Source organism: Micropterus dolomieu, linkage group LG01 (genome assembly GCF_021292245.1).
Source record: "Micropterus dolomieu isolate WLL.071019.BEF.003 ecotype Adirondacks linkage group LG01, ASM2129224v1, whole genome shotgun sequence".
In the NCBI taxonomy this organism is placed as follows: Eukaryota; Metazoa; Chordata; class Actinopteri; order Centrarchiformes; family Centrarchidae; genus Micropterus; species Micropterus dolomieu.
In genome coordinates this window covers 19,303,830-19,322,478 of record NC_060150.1, presented here as the reverse complement: position 1 = coordinate 19,322,478, position 18,649 = coordinate 19,303,830, and the positions used below count along the sequence as shown (strand labels likewise).

Genomic DNA, 18,649 nt, shown 5'->3' with positions numbered 1-18,649 from the left:
TGTACATGCCGACATTCACCCACAGTCATAGCGCCACCTGCTGGCAACAGGAAGTGACTTTTAACAAAGCAGCCCCCGCCGCACGTTTCACCTACGTGCACGAATTTTCTGTGGTACGTGTATCTTGTCCAGACGCACAAAAAAGTCTCTTGGAGCCATAGCCTAAACCCAACAGGAAGTCGGCCATTTTGAATTTTACGGCCATTTTTGGATGATTTACACACTCCGTACTTTAACAAACTCCTCCTAGGGATTTAGTCCGACCGACCTCAAATTTGTGCTGTGCCTTCTAAAGGCATTGAAGATGAAAAGTTGTGCTATTTGCAAGTTTTCGTCAATGGGCGTGTCCGTGGCGTGGCGTCAGAGATCAACTCTTCGCCATGACACGGAAGTTGTTGTAACTTCAGTGTATATGCTCACATCTGCACCAAACTGTACATGTAGGATGAGAGTCACGCCCTGAACACATGTACATGCTGACATTCACCTACAGTCATAGCGCCACCTGCTGGCAACAGGAAGTGACTTTTAACAAAGCAGCCCCCGCCGCACGTTTCACCTACGTGCACGAATTTTCTGTGGTACGTGTATCTTGTCCAGACGCATAAAAAAGCCTCTTGGAGCGATGCCCTAAAACCAGCAGGAAGTCGGCCATTTTGAATTTTACGTCAAATTTTGGATGATTTTGGATGTTTCACCTACGTGCACGAATTTTCTGTGGTACGTGTATCTTGTCCAGACGCACAAAAAAGCCTCTTGGAGCGATGCCCTAAAACCAGCAGGAAGTCGGCCATTTTGAATTTTACGTCAAATTTTGGATGATTTACACACTCCGTACTTTGACGAAGTCCTCCTAGGGATTTAGTCCGACCGACTTCAAATTTGTGCTGTGCCTTCTAAAGGCATTGAAGATGAAAAGTTGTGCTATCTGTGAGTTTTCGTCAATGGGCGTGTCCGTGGCGTGGCGTCAAATATCAAGTCTTCGCCATGACACAGGAAGTTGTTGTAACTTCAGTGTACATGCTCACATCTGAACAAAACTTTACGTACTTGATAACTCTCCCACCCCGCAGACATCTACACACCAATACCGATTTATATTCATAGCGGCAAGTGCTATGTAGCTCCACATAGGGGACACAGGAAGTGACATATAACACCTTCATGCGGCGTCGGAACCGCGTAGCAAATTCACAGCCGCACCGGCAGAGCTCCAGAATATGCAACGGGGCCGGCTCACACCCGGACGCGCTGCAAGTGCGAGGGCCCGCCCAACGCTGCTTGCAGCTTTAATTATTTTTACATTTATATAGTTGGCTTTTGAAGTGAGTTGAAATCCAATACTTACATTTATAGGTAAAATCCGGGGGGCTCAACTCCACAGCCACAGCCGACGCCATTATTTACGCTGGGACAATCAACCGGCGCGCAATTAATGTCAGGATACCTGGGGTTGCGAAGGATCCAGCTGTTGGATCCTCCAAACGGACGAAAAGAAGGCTGCATTTGTCGGCTGCATTTGAAGGAGCGTTCGATATGGGACAGCCTAGTCGCATCGACTGTGACGTATTCGGTCTTCAAATGCAGCCTTCGAAGGATGCGGTCCCTGAATTGAGACACAGCTATTGAGGTCGTCAGCTCCGCTCTGTGGGACCGTTTTTGACATTTCTTCATGCAGTTACCGGATGAATAATGGCAGGCTTGGGGATTTATTGGAGAGAAAGAGAACCCTCACGAGCCTGTGCTCCAGTTGGTGAGTGAAATTTTAGTATTTTAACTATGTCTTACAATAATTAGCAGGTATGGGTACATAACTTTAGCTTGTTAGCTTAGCTAACGTTACCATCCATCCATCGTCAACAGCTTATCCTGCGACAGGGTCGCGGGGGCTGGAGCCTATCCCAGCTGGCATCGGGCGAAAGGCGGGGTACACCCTGGACAGGTCGCCAGTCCATCGCAGGAGCTAACGTTACCTAACTAGCTAATAGCCAGCTTTAAGCTTTGGTAACGATGCTTAAATAACAGGAGTCTGCTAACTGCAGTTTATAAAGAATCAAGCCCAGACATCAAAACGTATTAGAGAAGTGTTTTAATTTATGGTGAAAACACTTTGGAACAAAAGGCGTCTGTTAGAAGGTAAGTAACGTTAGTAAAGTAACGTTAATGGCCCATCTTGTCAGTTAGGTGACGTTATGTGACGTTAACTTAATGTAAACGGTAAACTTGCCAAAGAGGCATTGTCAGATTTGGATAAGTAACATTAAAGTTAATGTAACAGAGTCACTGTGTCACTAGAATAAGTGGCTATACCTGGACTGAGGGACAACGGGGCTGAGGGTTGAGGGGAAGCGGCAGTGGGAGCGGTTGTTGTGTCAGTAAAGACAGGTAACTTAGGTGGGCTGTAATGCCCGTGTTAATGAGATGGGTAACGTTATAGTAATATTAGAAATGGAGAGAAATCAGCTGTATGACAGCCGCTTCTGAGTTTGTCTCTCCAGCTGCATGTATTTTTAACCTGTCATGCCCTGCTTACATTCAAGACACTGTTTTGTTGTTGTGTAGCAGATTACTTTTGTGACAAAACAAAGGTGCATTACAATTCTATAAATATATGTCAAGTAGTACCAGTTCAACAGCATTTTAACATAAGAGCAAAATAATGAATATACAATAAGAGCCGACTTGACTGGTAAAGTGGTGTCCAGCAGCAAGATTAATGTTACACTTATGAGTAAACAGTGTATTGTTCAATGGATAGAAAAAGTCTACACACCCCTGTTAAAATGCCTGGTTCTTATGATGTAAAATAATGAGACAAAGATAAATCATGTCAGAACTTTTCCCACCTCTAATGTTACCTATAATGTGAACAATTCAATAGAAAAACAAACTGAAATCTTCGAGGGGAAAAATGAAAAAGAAAAACCTTACAATAACCTGGTTGCATAAGTGTGCACACCCTCCTATAACTGGGGATGTGGCTGTGTTCAGAATTAACCAGTCACATTCAAACTCAGGTTAACTAGAAGTCATTACACACCCTCTATCATTTAAAGTGACTGATTAATTACAAATAAAGTTCAGCTGTTCTAGTAGGGTTTTCCTAATATTTTCTTAGTTGCATCTCCGAGCAAAAGCCATGGTCCGCAGAGAGCTTTCAAAGCATCAGAGAGATCTCATTGTTGAAAGACATAAGTCAGGAGACGGGTACAAAAGAACTTCCAAACCATAAGATATACCATGGAACACAGTGAAGACAGTCATCACCAAGTGAAGAAAATATGGCACAACTGTGACCTTACCAAGAACTGGACGTCCCTCCAAAATTGATGAAAAGACGAAAAAAAAAACTGGTCAGGGAGGCTTCCAAGAGGCCTACAGCAATATTAAAGGAACTGCAGGATTTTCTGCCAAGTACTGACTGGAAGCCTTTTCTTACAAAGAAAAACATACAGCTGAAGTTTGCAAAAACAAACATCAAGTCCCCCAAAAGCATGTGGGAAAATGTGGTATGGTCTGATGAAACCAAGGTAGAACTTTTTGGCCATAATTCCAAAAAGTATGTTTGGCGCAAAAACAACACTGCACATCACCCAAGGAACACCATACCCACAGTGAAGCATGGGTGGAGGGAATTATTATTATTCCATGAACAGTTCCAAATACCAGGCAATTTTGGCACAAACATTTCAGGCGTCAGTTAGAAAGCTGAAGATGAAGAGGAAGTTCACCTTTCAGCACGACAACGACCTAAAGCACACATCCAAATCCACAAAAGCATGGCTTCACCAGAAGAAGATTAATGTTTTGGAATGGCCCAGCCAGAGCCCAGACCTGAATCCAATTGAACATCTGTGGGGTGATCTGAAGAGGGCTGTGCACAGGCGATGTCCTCGCAATCTGACAGATTTGGAGAGTGGGCAAATATTGCCTGTCAAGATGTGCCATGCTAATAGACTCCTACCCAAAAATACTTTTTTTTCCCCCTCGAAGATTTCAATTTGTTTTTCTATTGAATTGTTCACATTATAGATCACATTAAAGGTGAAAAGTTCTGACATGATTTATCTTTGTCTCATTATTTTACATCATAAGAACCTGGCATTTTAACAAGGGTGTGTAGACTTTTTCTATCCACTGTATATTGCCATAATTACTGTTACATGCCAGAGAGGTTATCATGTTGAGGCGATCGCAGAGTTCAGTAGGTTTATAGCAGTTGGGAAGAGGCTGTCAGTAACTTTCTGTCATTGCTGTGTTTACAGGAGCCAGATGAACTGATGGCAGCATCATATCAGATGAGAAGCACCAGATTCCAGCTCTACAGATGTCCCAGCTTCCAGTGTGGCCCTGCCAGATCCGGCAGCTTACTGCTTTGTTCAGCCTTTTGTTTTTCTATTACTTTAACACCTGGACTCTGCTGGTTTCAAATTATGACACTGGGTTCCTATAGGTTTTGTCATTATATTTACTGTTGCAATACATTACTTCAGGTCATACGAAACACTTTTCAATATTGATGTTTTTATGAATGCAAGATATGATTTTAATGTGTTAAACTTTTGCTTTTTTTATATATATATAAAATGTATCAGACTAAATTTACTTAAAATAAAATCATTCTTCATTTATCAGTTTATGAATATAGTGTGATCTAACATTTGTAGAGATGCACCTATTTACCAAAGGTGCATTCGATAGACCTCAGAATCTAAGACCTCAGTTTGCATCATCACAATTAATGATACCACCTAGTGGGATTCATTGTTACTCTGTGCAGGTGATTCTTTGTTTCATCACTTACCCACAGGTTGGTTTGGATGTGTGCTCGTTCTTCTGTGTTTAAACTAGACTTAAATCAGAGCAGCAAACAAGGCACTCTAAAAAACTATTCAGCTTCTGGTACTGACTCCTTATTTATCTTAAAGTATAAGGTAGAAAGTGAAAATACTCCTGCACAGACAGAAATACACTGCATAATTACTTTTCAATATGTGAACCATGAAACATTTTTGGGAGCATTTTCAATTTTTACTAGACTGATGTTTCTTAGCAAGAGTTCAACTTTAATGTTTGATATTTTATCTGTGTTGTATAATTAACTTGTCCTTGGAACTGACAGAGTGACATTTAACATTTTCAGTCAATAGTAAAGACAAAATGAGTGTAAATATATAGAGAATTTATTTCAGTGTGAAACAATTTATAAAAAATGTTTAAATGTGCATAAAAAGCACATATGGACAACATTTAAAACTAAATGTAGAACTGAACAGAAGGGGAGAAGGCCTTTCCCTGTCAGTCCACGGCCTCATATGCTGATCATGTCCAGCATACTGAGGATGCTTTCTGCAGCTGTCTGGAACCAGGTGGGACATCTGATCCACAGGGTGACTCTGGGAGGAAAATAAATGAGTAATAAATGTTGCAAGTAGTTAATATAAAATATAAAGTTAACTAAAAAAGATGCCTCAGTTTGGGTGACAGTACTATTATGTCACATTTGAGAGAAAAGGGAGCAACACCTCGATATATAGATGACAGTCAATAAAAATAGTCAACAATATGTTTTTTTGTTGTCCTTTGAAGACAGACAATGTAATATCAGCTGTCAAATGTCACGTAGCTATAACAATAAATGCTGATTCATGGTATCGTTAACGTTAGTCTCCACATAATCTAGTGTGGCAAATTCCCACATTTATATATTAAAACACGTTGAAGCATTTTAAACCTTGTGTAGTATAACCTAAATAACAGAAATAGTTACTTGTTAAGTGAAGTGCTGTATAGTTTCAGGTTAACTTACCTCCAGTAACGCCCAAGCTGATAACGATGCGGCCAACCAGACTACAACCAGACAAGCCCCAGGTAGAAGCTACATCTGCTAATGCAGAGTGGCATTTAGCATTAGCTAAGTAGCCTGAGCTAACTCGGTCACATCGAGCTAGGGGGCAGGGTTTCAGCAGCCAGGCACCTTTGTTCCACCCACGACCTGCCTCTTTGCCCACTTTTGGTTATCCGGGAGTGACGCGCCGTGACGCACTGCCAAGATGGCGCTGGCCGGCTCCGCGAATTTTGAGCTTTAAAACGGCTCTTCAGAAACCAACGGGTGACGTCACGGACGCTACTCCATTGTTTTATACAGTCTATGGTCAGTACTGGGAGCTCAGAGCACCGGGGGAGTATTTGTGTTTACCATAGACTGTATAAAGGTGTTTACACCTTTACGCAAGCGCTGAAGGTTTTCAGGACAGGGGCGGGGGGAAGCCAACAGGGAATGATAGAGGGGAGCAGCGCCTGATAGGGAACCAGAGCCGGGCAAGCGGGCAGCGAAACCTTGCTCAGCAGTGAACACAGCATAAACAGGACTGAACACTGCCTCAGAGACCAACAGGGAATCCAGTACTGAGATGATTTACACAGAGCTTCTTCATGGATAGCTTTACTTTGTGCTAAACCGCTAACTGTAGCCTATCTGCCTGTAACGTTATCTGTGGCTAGTTAGCTTACTCAGCCCTGAGCCAAACCTGCCAAGAAAACCACGTCGGGACTGTATTCCCAGTGGTCAAACTGGCCTCTGTTGGTCTCGGAGCCTGTGCTCGATCTCGGTCCAGCTGCCGTGTTCACTCACTGAGAAAGTTGGAACCAGTCCGTACAGAGTCTGCATGACGGGGTGAGGGCGAAACACATATTCGGTGCTATAGGCGACTGTAAACGCCAATCAATATTAGCTACATGTCCCTTTCTAGCTTTGTGTTTTTACAGAAACACGTACATGTACCATAGACTGTATATAAAAAAAAATGTAATCCGTTAGAGCCCATCTTCTCCAAACTGCCTTTCACACAATGCATATTGGGCTTATGTTACAGGCTTGTCTTCATCTGGATGATCATTTAATAATGTTTTATAGATCACTAAAAAAGTCATTAATAAATGTTTTTTGATAGTTGATCAAGTCCAAAATTATAAATGTAATTATTATTATTTAAGGGGCAATATGTAGTTTTCAGTGTCCACTATCAGTACGGTTTTAAGATTGCAACGTGTTCTGTTACGCGTGCGCGAACCCTAGGCTTGAACTCATGAGCGATTAAATCCAATACACAACCGCTTTCATACAGAGATCCCACAAACGACGTGGAAACACTGGCATGCCAGCGGTGGCTTTTCACCCAGACAGTGTCAGGCTCTGTTTCCACCAACGTCCCGGTTCATACAGCGCAGCGAGCCGCATCTTGGCACATTACTCCAGGAAAAAGGCAGTGTGAAAGCGGCTATAGACAGACAGGGAGACATATTCACACAACAAGCTGGAAAGTCAGGTAAATTCCCACTGAACCATTACAGTAATACTTTGATACAGTAATACATTGTCACTGATGACAGTGACAATGTTGGAACCAAATGCGAGATTTTAAATTGGTGCCCCCACCACGCTGCCCAATCCTAAAAGTCCACCGCAGCGGTTGGGCTTATCACTCCTCTATCCGCAGGAATTGTTTTAAACGTTCAGCAGCCAAACTCACAATTTTAGCATGTATAGATGAACAGCCAAGTCAGTAATCTTGGTCAATAATGAATAAGTGTGATCAGCATACTTGTCAACCTCCACATCACAGCCTAAATTGGGAAACCTATATGTGTCCCTCCATAAACTGTGTGTCAACTCAGAGACTTTCATCTTGCATTATGGGGTAGATTTCTTGAAATGCAAGAGCATTTTTTCAGTTTTAAAGGTGGAGGGGACTTCATTTATGTAAAGGGAAACACAACATTCAGGGAGCAGGTGACAATTCAAAATATAAAAATTTATAGAATATAATACAATAAGGCTTTCAGGCAATCTGTAGCTATTGCATTTAAATATCCTATGTTATATGATATCCTATATATGTGAGCCTCGGGAGCACGCATGCAGCTACATACCAACCCTGTACTTTCACATTAAAAGCACAATAGTGGCTGCTTCATTTCTAAGTGAGCTTACAGACCATTGACAAAAAGGCAGTAAATATTTTATTTATTTATAAGTGATTTCATTGAAAAACTATATACAGCCCCTTTAATTATAATGTAATCAAAAGCTGCTCTTCCTCAACACATATCTATTAATAGTTTAATTATTTGTTACCATTAATAAAGCATTTATTTGAAATGATACAAAGGTGCCTTGTTAGAAATCTTCCTTCCAAGCTCAATAAGGCATAGGTTGGTTGAAAGTGGTCATAACATAAGCATATTAATGAATAATTAATATAGAATGTTGACAACCTGGCTTTTCTGAAATTGTATATGCTCAACTGCAAATTCTTAGAGCTTGAAACTAGAACCCAAAAATTCAGCCTGCATAGAGGGTTTGATGTTTCTTGTGATAAATTCGCTTTGAAGACTAATCTGTTATTCTCCCTCTTCATCATGGCAGAGGGCTGCAGACACTGAGGCAGAGAGGCTGGAGCATCGCAGGCTGTGGGAGGCCGGGCAGGCTGACTACCTGGGAAGAGACGCCTTCCAAAACATCCAGAGGATGCTGGACCGCTTCCTGGATTAACAGATCACCCACATGAGCAACTCTGTAACCCAAAAATACGCATCTGTTTATCTTTGAAGTCCATATGTGTATGACTTTTGACACCTAGTGGTAATATCAAGACACTGGGGCTGAGATTGATGTCAAAGTCCTTATATATCCTCTAAAATAGGGGTCAGCAAATAAGTCTGGCATCGGGACAAATTTTTTTCAAGCCGTTACATGGCGGGCTAGAACAAAATCAAATTATTTCAGATCCATGTATACTCGTGTGCAGGTTTAGCTCAGTCGATACTGTTTGGGACTCCTGATGGGAAGGTTGAAAGATCGATTCCAAATAACTGTAGATTTTCTTTTCTCCCAGGACACTTTTGCACATGCTCACAATAAAGTGGCTGCAGTGTGTGCGCGCGTCCTGGCGTTTGATCTGTATTCATAAACCTATGGATGCTGAGGAAGTTCAGGGGAATCTAATCCCACGTTTACTGATGGCTTTTTCAGAGGTGTGTCAAGCAAGCCAGAGTCTCTTTTGAATGCCCTTTAGAACTCTTCAAAGTAAAAGCTCTTAATAAACTCAACATAAAGCATTGCTGCAAAAAACGTTCTGGTTCTTTTATTTTGGAGGCACAGTCACTTAAGAGGAAGTGATTGTGAAAGTAACTGTTGCTGTCATGACTGAGATCTCTTTCAGCACCAGCCGCTATCAATTTATTTTTTATTTTTGTGCTATCAAAGCAATGTGGCAGCAGGCGATTTAACGATTTATGCTTCCTTATCGAAAAATGCTACCTTAATGCAAATTGCTAATGTCTAATCCTAACTCTAACCATTAGCCATGCAAAGAACTGCCAAGTAGCCCATCTCGCTAGGTAGCATATAACGACAGAACACCTGTTCTGGCCCGCGGTCCGCCTATTGCCGACCACTGCGCTAAAATGTCTCTTGTGATGTACAGTATACCTCTCCCACCCACCCTCATGGGGACATTGAGACTGAAACCAACACAATTTTTAATAAAATAAATAATAATAATAATAATAATAAATTTTATTTATAGGCACCTTTCTAAACACTCAAGGTCACCTCCATCCATCCATCCATCGTCAACCGCTTATCCTGCGTACAGGGTCACGGGGTCAAGGTCACCTCACAAAACATAATAAAACAGTCCAGCAATAAATCGATAACATTAACAACTATAATTACAGTGCATAAAATCAGGGTACATAACAACTAAGAAAGAGAAAGAGTCATCACGTGGGATATGCCAGTTTAAAAAGATGTGTTTTCAGGCGGGATTTAAAAATGGAAAGTCAATGTTGCGGATGTCTGGTGGAAGAGAGTTCCAGAGACAAGGGGAAGAGCGGCTGAAGGCTCTGAACCCCATGGTGGTCAAACTAGCAGGAGGTACAGTGAGGTGAATAGAAGAAGAAGACCTAAGAGTACAGGTGGGTGTGTTAATGTGAAGGAGGTCAGTGAGGTACAGAGGAGCGAGGTTGTGAATGGCCTTGAAGGTCAGAAGCAGAGTCTTGAAATCAATGCGGTATTTAACTGGGAGCCAATGAAGCTGCTGAAGGACAGAAGTAATATGATTAATAGAAGGGGTTCTGGTAAAGTTTATCTATGTATTTGAGAGGAAGAGCAGCGAGAAGAGAATTACAATAATCAATGCGGGATGTGACCAGTTATTGCAGCTGATTTTAGAGATGAGGGAACAATACCAGAGGTGAGAGAGAAATGTATAATGGTAGTTATTTGGGAAGAGAGAGAGGGTGAGCAGGCTTTTACTAAGATGGTAGGAAGAGGGTCAAGCTGACAAGTAGTTGGTTTCGAATTTCTAATAATTTCCAATATTTCAGCAACAGAGGGAAGCAAGAAACTTGAAAATGAACAAGAAAGAGGTGTCGGGAGAACTGAAAAAGACAGACTGTGAGAGGTGTAAGTAGTCAGTTGCTGGTGAATCCTGTGTACTTTGGCATTAAAAAATGAAATTAACGAGTTACACTAAGCAGTTGAGCACAGATGATGCACGAGAGAGTCCGGTGGTTGTAATACATTACATACATTTATCTGAAGCTTTTATCCAAAGTGACTTACAATTGCTATTCATGTCAGAGGTCACATGCCTCCGGAGCAACTAGGGGTTAAGTGTCTTACTCAGGAACACATTGGTGGATGGGTCACAGTGGGGTACTGAACCCAGGTCTCTCACACCAAAGGTATAGTCTTATCCATTGCGCCATCACCACACCAGTAGTAGGTTGTTGACCATGGAGAACAGGGCTCTGGTGTTTCCTTCGCCTGAACTAATTATACCTGCATAATAGGTGTATTTGGCTGTAGAAAGAACGTCCTTAGTGGAGAATGTGTTTTTTGTACATTTAGTCCAGTTTTCTTGTAAAGGTGTTCCAGGCGACGACCTTTTACCTTCATTTGGCGTAGTTCTGATGTAAACCATGGGGCAGAATGGGTGAAGGAAACAGTCCAGGTTTTTAAAGGAGCCAGAGAATTTAAAATGTTTTGAAGGCCATCGTTGTAGTGAGAAACCAGTTCATCAAGGTTGGAAAAACAGTTTATACTGGCGAGGCAGTCAATTTCACTAGAGAATAGACAGTGTTAAGTTGATATTAAAAGAAATGATTGTGATCAGAAATGGGGAGGTCAGCCGCAGTGCAACACCAGAGCAGCATACCAAGTCCAAAACATGACCTTTGGAGTGAGTGGGAAAGTGAATATGTTGCTCCAATCCAAAACTGTCCAGGCAAGATGGAAATTCCCTTGTGTATGCATTAGTGGTATTGTCCATATGTATATTAAAATCCCCAATCAGTATTACATTAGGCGAGAGTGAGCAAATAAATGTGAGAAAAGCAGCAAATTCATTTATAAAGTCAGTATTGGGCTTGGGTGGACTAGGGTGGAATAGGGCCGTTCAGTTGTAGGGTGATGGATTCAAATGAACCGTGAGAAGGTTCAGTGAGTCACGGGGTTAACAGGGCTTTGTCACTGTCAATAATCTCAGCTATGAACTAACTATCAAAACGCTAGAAACCACTTCTGGTCAGTACAACAAAATCAGTGTACAGTACCAGCTGAAAATTGGCATGATAGACATAACATGGTGGTAAATGATAAATGGACTGTACTTGTATAGTGCCTCTCTAGTTTTCTGACCACTGAAAGAGCTTTACACTACATCACATTCACCCATTCAGACACATTCATACACTAAGGTGCCAACTACTCATCAGAAACAGCAATTAACATTCACACACACTCATACACCGCAGCAATTTGGGGTTCAGTATGTTGCCCAAGGACACTTTGACAGGCAGACTGGAGGAGCCTGAGATTGAACTGTCGATCTTCCAATTAGCAGGCAACCTGCTGACATGACAGTACAAGTTATTTTACAGTACTGTGGTTTTCTTTTTGTCAAGTGGATTTTTAATTCTACGGCTCTCTGCTCCAAGCACATGGGTTCATACTGATGACGTAAATCTTTAAAACAGCTCAGTAAACAGGTCGCCAGTGTAGTTTTTATCAAATGTTAATCAAACAGGAGGCAATAGAGCATTTGTTGGGGACTATTTTTAGGGGTGGATGAATCCACATGTGGTGCTCTAATGAGTATTTAGAGCAGCAGAATGGTGTGTGTGGGTCAGAATAAACTACAGCTTGTGTGTTCATGGTGATGAAGTTGATGTCAGCCAGTGTAGCAGTGAGGCTCCCTTATAGGTTTAATTGTTTCTGTACAACAATGGAGCTCTATGGCTTAGAGGAATAAGAGGCATCAGGCTGTGAGACACACTGGAGTTGTTAGGAGATACATTCACTGGTTTGACTCTGAGCGTGGAGTTTGTTTAAACTACACACAATAAATAATAGCATTGAAACATACATATTTAAAGTACTTGTCTCCATGTCAGAATTTCTTACCATCCTCTAGTAGTACCAGTAACCGTCAGATAGTTACTCTCTTTTAATTCTAGTAATACCAAAAGTAACTTGATGTAGATGTTGCATACACCTACAGCAGTAGTAAACACTACTTTTTAATCAAACAAAGAATCAATTTAGCAGAGACCCTTTCATGTAATTGGACTGCTGCATGACCGCTGCATGAAAAAGTGTAATTTTTATGCAAGTCATTTTTAACCTCAGTCTACATAATTGCTTACTCACACTCATTAGAGCATTCAAGATTCAGTATCTTGCCCAAGAACACTTTAACATGCAGACTGGAGGGCCTGGGGATCAAACCACTGTCTGATTAGGAGACAGCTTGCTCTACCTCCTGAGCCAAGATCAACTCTCTGTTAGCAACTCCTCAAAACTTGGAAGAAATTACTACTAAATTAATCTATAGAATTCATAAAATAAAGCATTACCACTTATCCTGTTTGATAGACTACGTTACAAAAGCAATATTATATATTATATTATTTACTTGATGTTAATAATTCAACATCTTCAAATTGTGAATGTTCTACTCTGTAAAAATGTATCCATGTTAACAATCAAGCATGTGGTATTTTCTCTTTCTTTTAACAGTCAAAAATGCTTTTTGTAAAACCAAACACCAATTTCTTCGTGTCATTTGAGTTAACCTAGATAAACATAAACACCCAGTACACACACATGCAGATTGCAGCTTCCTTTTTCCAACTTTCCCACCAGGGGGCACTGTGACTCTTTCATCAGAATTCTCTACATCATGGCAACAGAACAAGTGGAATAGATGTCTGACTGCAGTCAACAGTATCCTGTGTGATGCTTATCCACTGGGCACATGGTGCATGTCATTTTCATAGGCATTCCTCCCATTATGTATCGACACAGCAATGGAAGATAGTATGGTGAATACAAAGCAAATGGCAGGAGGGGAGCTTATGTCAGGGCTGTGCTGTCAGTGAAAAGCCTTATGATGATTGCTTTGAAAAGCAACCAGGCACATCGATGCTCTTGGATGAGCAGCTCCTGCTTGACTCCGATTCATCAAGAATAACTGATCTGGGATATGCTGCTGGTTTCCCTTGACCACGTCATTCGTTAAGCTCTGAAAAGGCAAAAGGAAGGAAGAGATTAGTCCCTGCAGATGCTGACATTCTTGGAATAACGCTTTTAGAAGACAGCTTCTCACCTAGGTTAACCAACAACAGATATCTTTATTTGCAGCTCTATTGTGTGCAGGTTTTATTATAGCAAATACACAACAGTTTAGTTTACTCCTCTCGGGTGCAGTGTCAATGAATCTGTGCAGTCAATTCCAGTAATGATTATCTGCATTCATGTTGTGTGTGATATAGCATAAATATGACCAATCAACTAGCAGAAGTAATTTGTGTCAGCCTCATTGTGGTAATTACATGTAGGGACTGACAAAGTGTGTCAACACAAACACTGATATTAACTAACCAATGTGGCAGTCCAACATATTCAAATGCAAAATCACAAGTTACGATCACAGTAATATGATTTGAACCAATTAGAAATGTCACACAAAGTGTTCCGCAGGTGGTTTATGTTTCAACAAATAAAAAATTATTTCGGATCTGGGTCACTTCCTAGTCGATATGTCCTTGTGAGCCTCATATGAGATAAAGTGGGCTACATGAGTTTAAAATGGGCAAACATAAATGTAGGTTGTTTACTGGTTTTAGAGAAAGAGCTGCTCTGGAAGTAGAAATAATCTGTAGGAGATCGCAGAAAAGAACCACATTGTGGCCAGGCAGCACAAGACTGGTGCATTCTTGGTGACCAGTTGTGCATTAAAGGGGTACTGCAGCGGTATTGCACAACCACTTAAAGTTGGGGGACTCATCAGAGAAAGACTAAAACAAAGAACGGACAAAACTGATGCAGCAGTGGCTGAAATATCTATATTTAATATAAGTAAACTGATCTCATTGTGTAAAAATTTTAACCAATTCTTATGTGTGCCAATACGACAGAAGATAAAGTCATATATACACAGTATTAACCTTCTGTGCTTTATTATTGACTTTTATTGAGGGTAGATTTTTTCAATATTCTGCTTTCAGCTTTGCAACTCGTATTTAAAAATTACCAGGTGCCAAAGAGAAGTAAAGGAGAGCATGTTAAATGATAATTGTATCGCACCATGGGTCACAAACAGCAAAAGAAAACTATATTGTGAAGTCTTGTGCTTTTGCTATTAAGTAAAAAGATGCATTTTGGATAGGCCTACTGGTTGGTCTGCTGTTCTAAGCTAGATGAATATCTTAAAACAAGCTTAGCTGATAAAATAAATACTTGTGAGTACTAAAGTACCGCAGTAAGTGAATTAACAGCCCCGAAGAAGGGAAGCTCACTTACGATGGCTATTAAGAAAAGCTAATTAGCTAGATGTTCTAACTATAGCCATGCTAGCAGCTCTGTGAAGCTGTATTCAGGCACTTTGGTGCTTCGAGGTAAATGCAAATGTCAGCATGCAAACATGTTCACAATGACAGGGAGGGACCCAAATGCGGGGAATTGAAAACACGTGAGCAGGTGAATGAGGGAGTCTGGTGAAAAAGTCAGAGGGCATCTGGTGGACAGGTATGGAATGGTAATACATGGTTTTGAAGAAAAGGGAATGTGGTTGAAGAGGGGGACAAATGGCAGAATGTGACATATTTCAGTCAGGACAAAAGTTGTGGACCGACCGCGAGATAAACTGACATTGTGATCCCATGGAGCCCCACCACAAGCATGGCTAATAAAAATGGCCTGTTATACAAATTACAGTAAAAAAATACACACAAAAGGTAGAAAGTGTTTCTAGCAGACTCTCCTCACTAAAGTTGAAGTCATCAACCAACGGCAATATCAGCCTCCTGAGCCCCAATCAGAAAGAAAAGTTAGAAAACAAAAATCTGCTGTTTGAATGAAATTTTTAAATCCAGAACTGAGAGCCTTGGTTACTTACTTAACCAGCATGGACACCACACTGAGCCCACAGAGAATTTCACCATACTGACCCAGGCTATTTGTATTGACACCCAAATGTGCTTCCAAGAAACTCCACCTTTGTCGGGCACATCAACGCAAGTCTCAAGGAGGATGAAACTGAATGGCATGCTTGATCAAATAACCAGGAGCTCTGATCGCTGTTCGGTCTAGAATGGTGAAGCTCCTGGGTTGTTGCCTCTGTCTCCCGCTTCATTTGTTTATCTGTATTTTCTCCCACCTCTTTTAGTGTGTTTAGATGAACAAATAGTCCTGATAATGTCCCCATCTGGAACTCCTCTGGGGCTTGATGAGTACACTAGCTTTCTACTCTATGGAGTGCTTGAGATTTGGGGATGATTGTGGATGAGGCTGTGTGTGTGAGAGAGAGGAGAGAAAAAGGAAGCAGGGAATTCGTGTGTGTGTGCAGGTGTAGGGTACAGCTGTTATTTAAGCCATGCTGTGCCTTCAGATACACGGTGAGGACGAAAAAGAAATGTGATAACTGTCAGAGAATCCTAAGTATCTCCATATGTTTCTGGGTTAACTGCTTTGAACCACCTCCTCCACTCATCATGTGTGGAAGCTGTCACATGAGCGGTTCAACTGGCGGCTCTGGATTCTAATGAGCCACAATTTCTGCGATCAGGCTAATTGGGGAATGCAAGAGTAATGACAGTCAGCTGTGGAGGGGATTCAGGTCTGCACTCATTTCAAGACTCCTGATGGGGCAGAGCAGCTGGGTGGAGTCTGTCCTTGCAATGGCAGGCTGCCGACTGAAAGTGGGCCGCAAACCAATCCAGATTCCCACAATTAGACAATTTTGCACTCTGAAATTTAATGGACAGATGCATCTTCAGGAACATTCCAGGTCAATTTGTTACCTCTTGACTTGCTAGGTTACATTTTTCATTGAGCTTGTGAAAGAGGATTTCTCTGTTGGTGTTTCTGCGACTGTGGTCTAGAACAAATTAAACATAATTCAGCAGCATGTTGGTCTTCACATCTGCCCATAGACACCTATTTCCAGAGTGGGAGATGATCCAAAGTTCACCGCACAGCTGCTGGAACCAGAGTATGTGTTAACGGTTTGAAACAAAACAGCAGGTGAAATACAGTGCATTCACATTAATATTCAAGAAACAAACTTTGTGAGGTTGGAATTCTAAGGCTCTAATAAACAGAGGTAGCAGAAAGATTCTTAAAAAAAGCACAAAGCATCAACAGATTTCTCACTATTCCTTCACAATCAGAACAAAAGAGCTGAAAGAGAATTTGTCCTGGGGCATTATAGTGCAAAAATGTCTCAATATGTTGTCTTAGAAACTTTTTTAGCAAATAATGAAGACCAACACAAGAGCATAAAGCAACATTCAAAGATAAAAAATACAGAAACATGATAAATGTTTCCTTCTTAATCAGAGCTGTAGGACTGAAGTAATCCTTGGCCAACAATATAAAATGCATAAAAATATATTACAATGTGCATTTGAAGGGTCCTGAGCAAATAAATGATGTTATGGTGTGCTACTCAGAATTCAAATTAACGTATAGAGAAAACATTTCTCACATTTCTCTGTGCAGAAGAAAGTTATGAGCAAGACGCAGCAGATACTTGCATTACATTATACTTCTCAATACCAAACAAAAACAGTTCTGTACTTCATTTATAATTGTTTCAATACCAGAGCCTGTACATATCTTAGTTTGGTGAACAGCCATGATTTTTTTCCTACAAAACCATTTATTCAATAATAAAATCTACTAAACTCTTGGTGCATCAGTGAGTAATGTTCTGAACACAAGCCACTGTACAAGAGCAGAGTACAGTCTTTGCTGCTCTAATCAGTAGTTCTACATCAACAATGGATCAAATGACTGTGTAATGTGAAAGGAATCACTTGTAGTGACAAACTCAAAGCGATTCCTGATTTCCCGATCAGAAATCAGGAAATGTCTCATTACAGAACACATAACACTCAAGACTTAGTATCAGTTTTCAGTACTTGATGCTACAGATATATTTTGGATGATACTGAAACGTATTGGAGGTTTGATATCCTGTCCTAGTAATACTAAAAGGCCAATACTGTATTTGGTGCTCTTCAAAGGCTCATTGGAAATCAGAAATTCTCATGTGATTGGTAGAATGTAAATAGACTGAACTCTCAGCAGTCAGGAAGATTTTCTGAGCCTACCACAAAATACTAACAAGGCCCCGACATTTTCATCTTTTTCAGTTTAGCAGCTTATTTACTGAGACTGCTGATCATATGATTTACTATCAACCAAAGCTTTCATGAAGACAGCTCTCAAATGAACACACTGTCGACGAGAAATATATATATTATATATGACCTTTATTTGAACTTGAAAAATCATTAAGGGATGGCCGTCGTTGACAATGATGTCACAAAGGTCCGTGCGTGAAGTATAATTCATCTGCAGTTGTTATTTGATTAAGTGGGAGGAATAGGCCCTACGACAATTCTGAATTTTGTTCAATATTAAGGCTAAGCCATTTGTTTATTTGTTAAGTTTAGCTATCCTTAAATTGACCATAAAAACGATGGCATTTTACTTTGAAGGTGAGCGGTCTCTGTTTCCGGTTTTAGACTTTCTTGTTCAATTTTATTTGTACAAGTTGGATAATGGAACAAGCCGACGCTTTTGTGCGCTAAATTAAATTGCATGTCTTCATTCAATGTGACAATAACACAGCATAGTGCTAACATAGTTTAGGCAGCATCGACTTTGAAAAAACGAACTCACATGGGTCAACCTACATTTGCATTAGCACAAGTAAGACAATGAAATTAGGTAATACCCCGTAAACTGGCATTTTTCATCATACAATGTGAACAACTGCAGATGAATTATACTTCACGCACAGACTCGCAAATCACACACGCACACTTACTGTTAGCTCAAAGTTCTAAATCTGAGTCCGATGAAAATGTCAACATCACAGCTCAGTGCTGCTTTCATTACCAAGGAATCTCCACATCTACACCGTCTTCTTCTGATGGCGCAGTCCTTGCAACTTTTCTTCAAATTAATTTTATCTGTTGCTCAGACACAAAGTGCCTTGGTGGTCAGATGTATCGATTGTGTTGCTGTAGGACACAAATTCTCCACAGCCAGAGCTCCCTTGTACAATCT

General features: G+C 40.8%; 1 protein-coding gene across 1 annotated transcript in view; it reads left to right on the top strand.

The window, feature by feature from the left end:
- The window catches only part of LOC123977718 (glycogenin-1-like), a 36,175-nt gene extending 27,605 nt beyond the window's left edge, over window positions 1-8,570 (top strand). Inside the window, exons 8-9 of the mRNA XM_046060633.1 lie at window positions 4,266-4,342; window positions 8,429-8,570. Of these exons, the coding sequence (XP_045916589.1) occupies window positions 4,266-4,342; window positions 8,429-8,570 (219 nt within the window). The remainder of the gene's footprint in view (window positions 1-4,265; window positions 4,343-8,428) is intronic.
- Window positions 8,571-18,649: the final 10,079 nt, after the last annotated feature.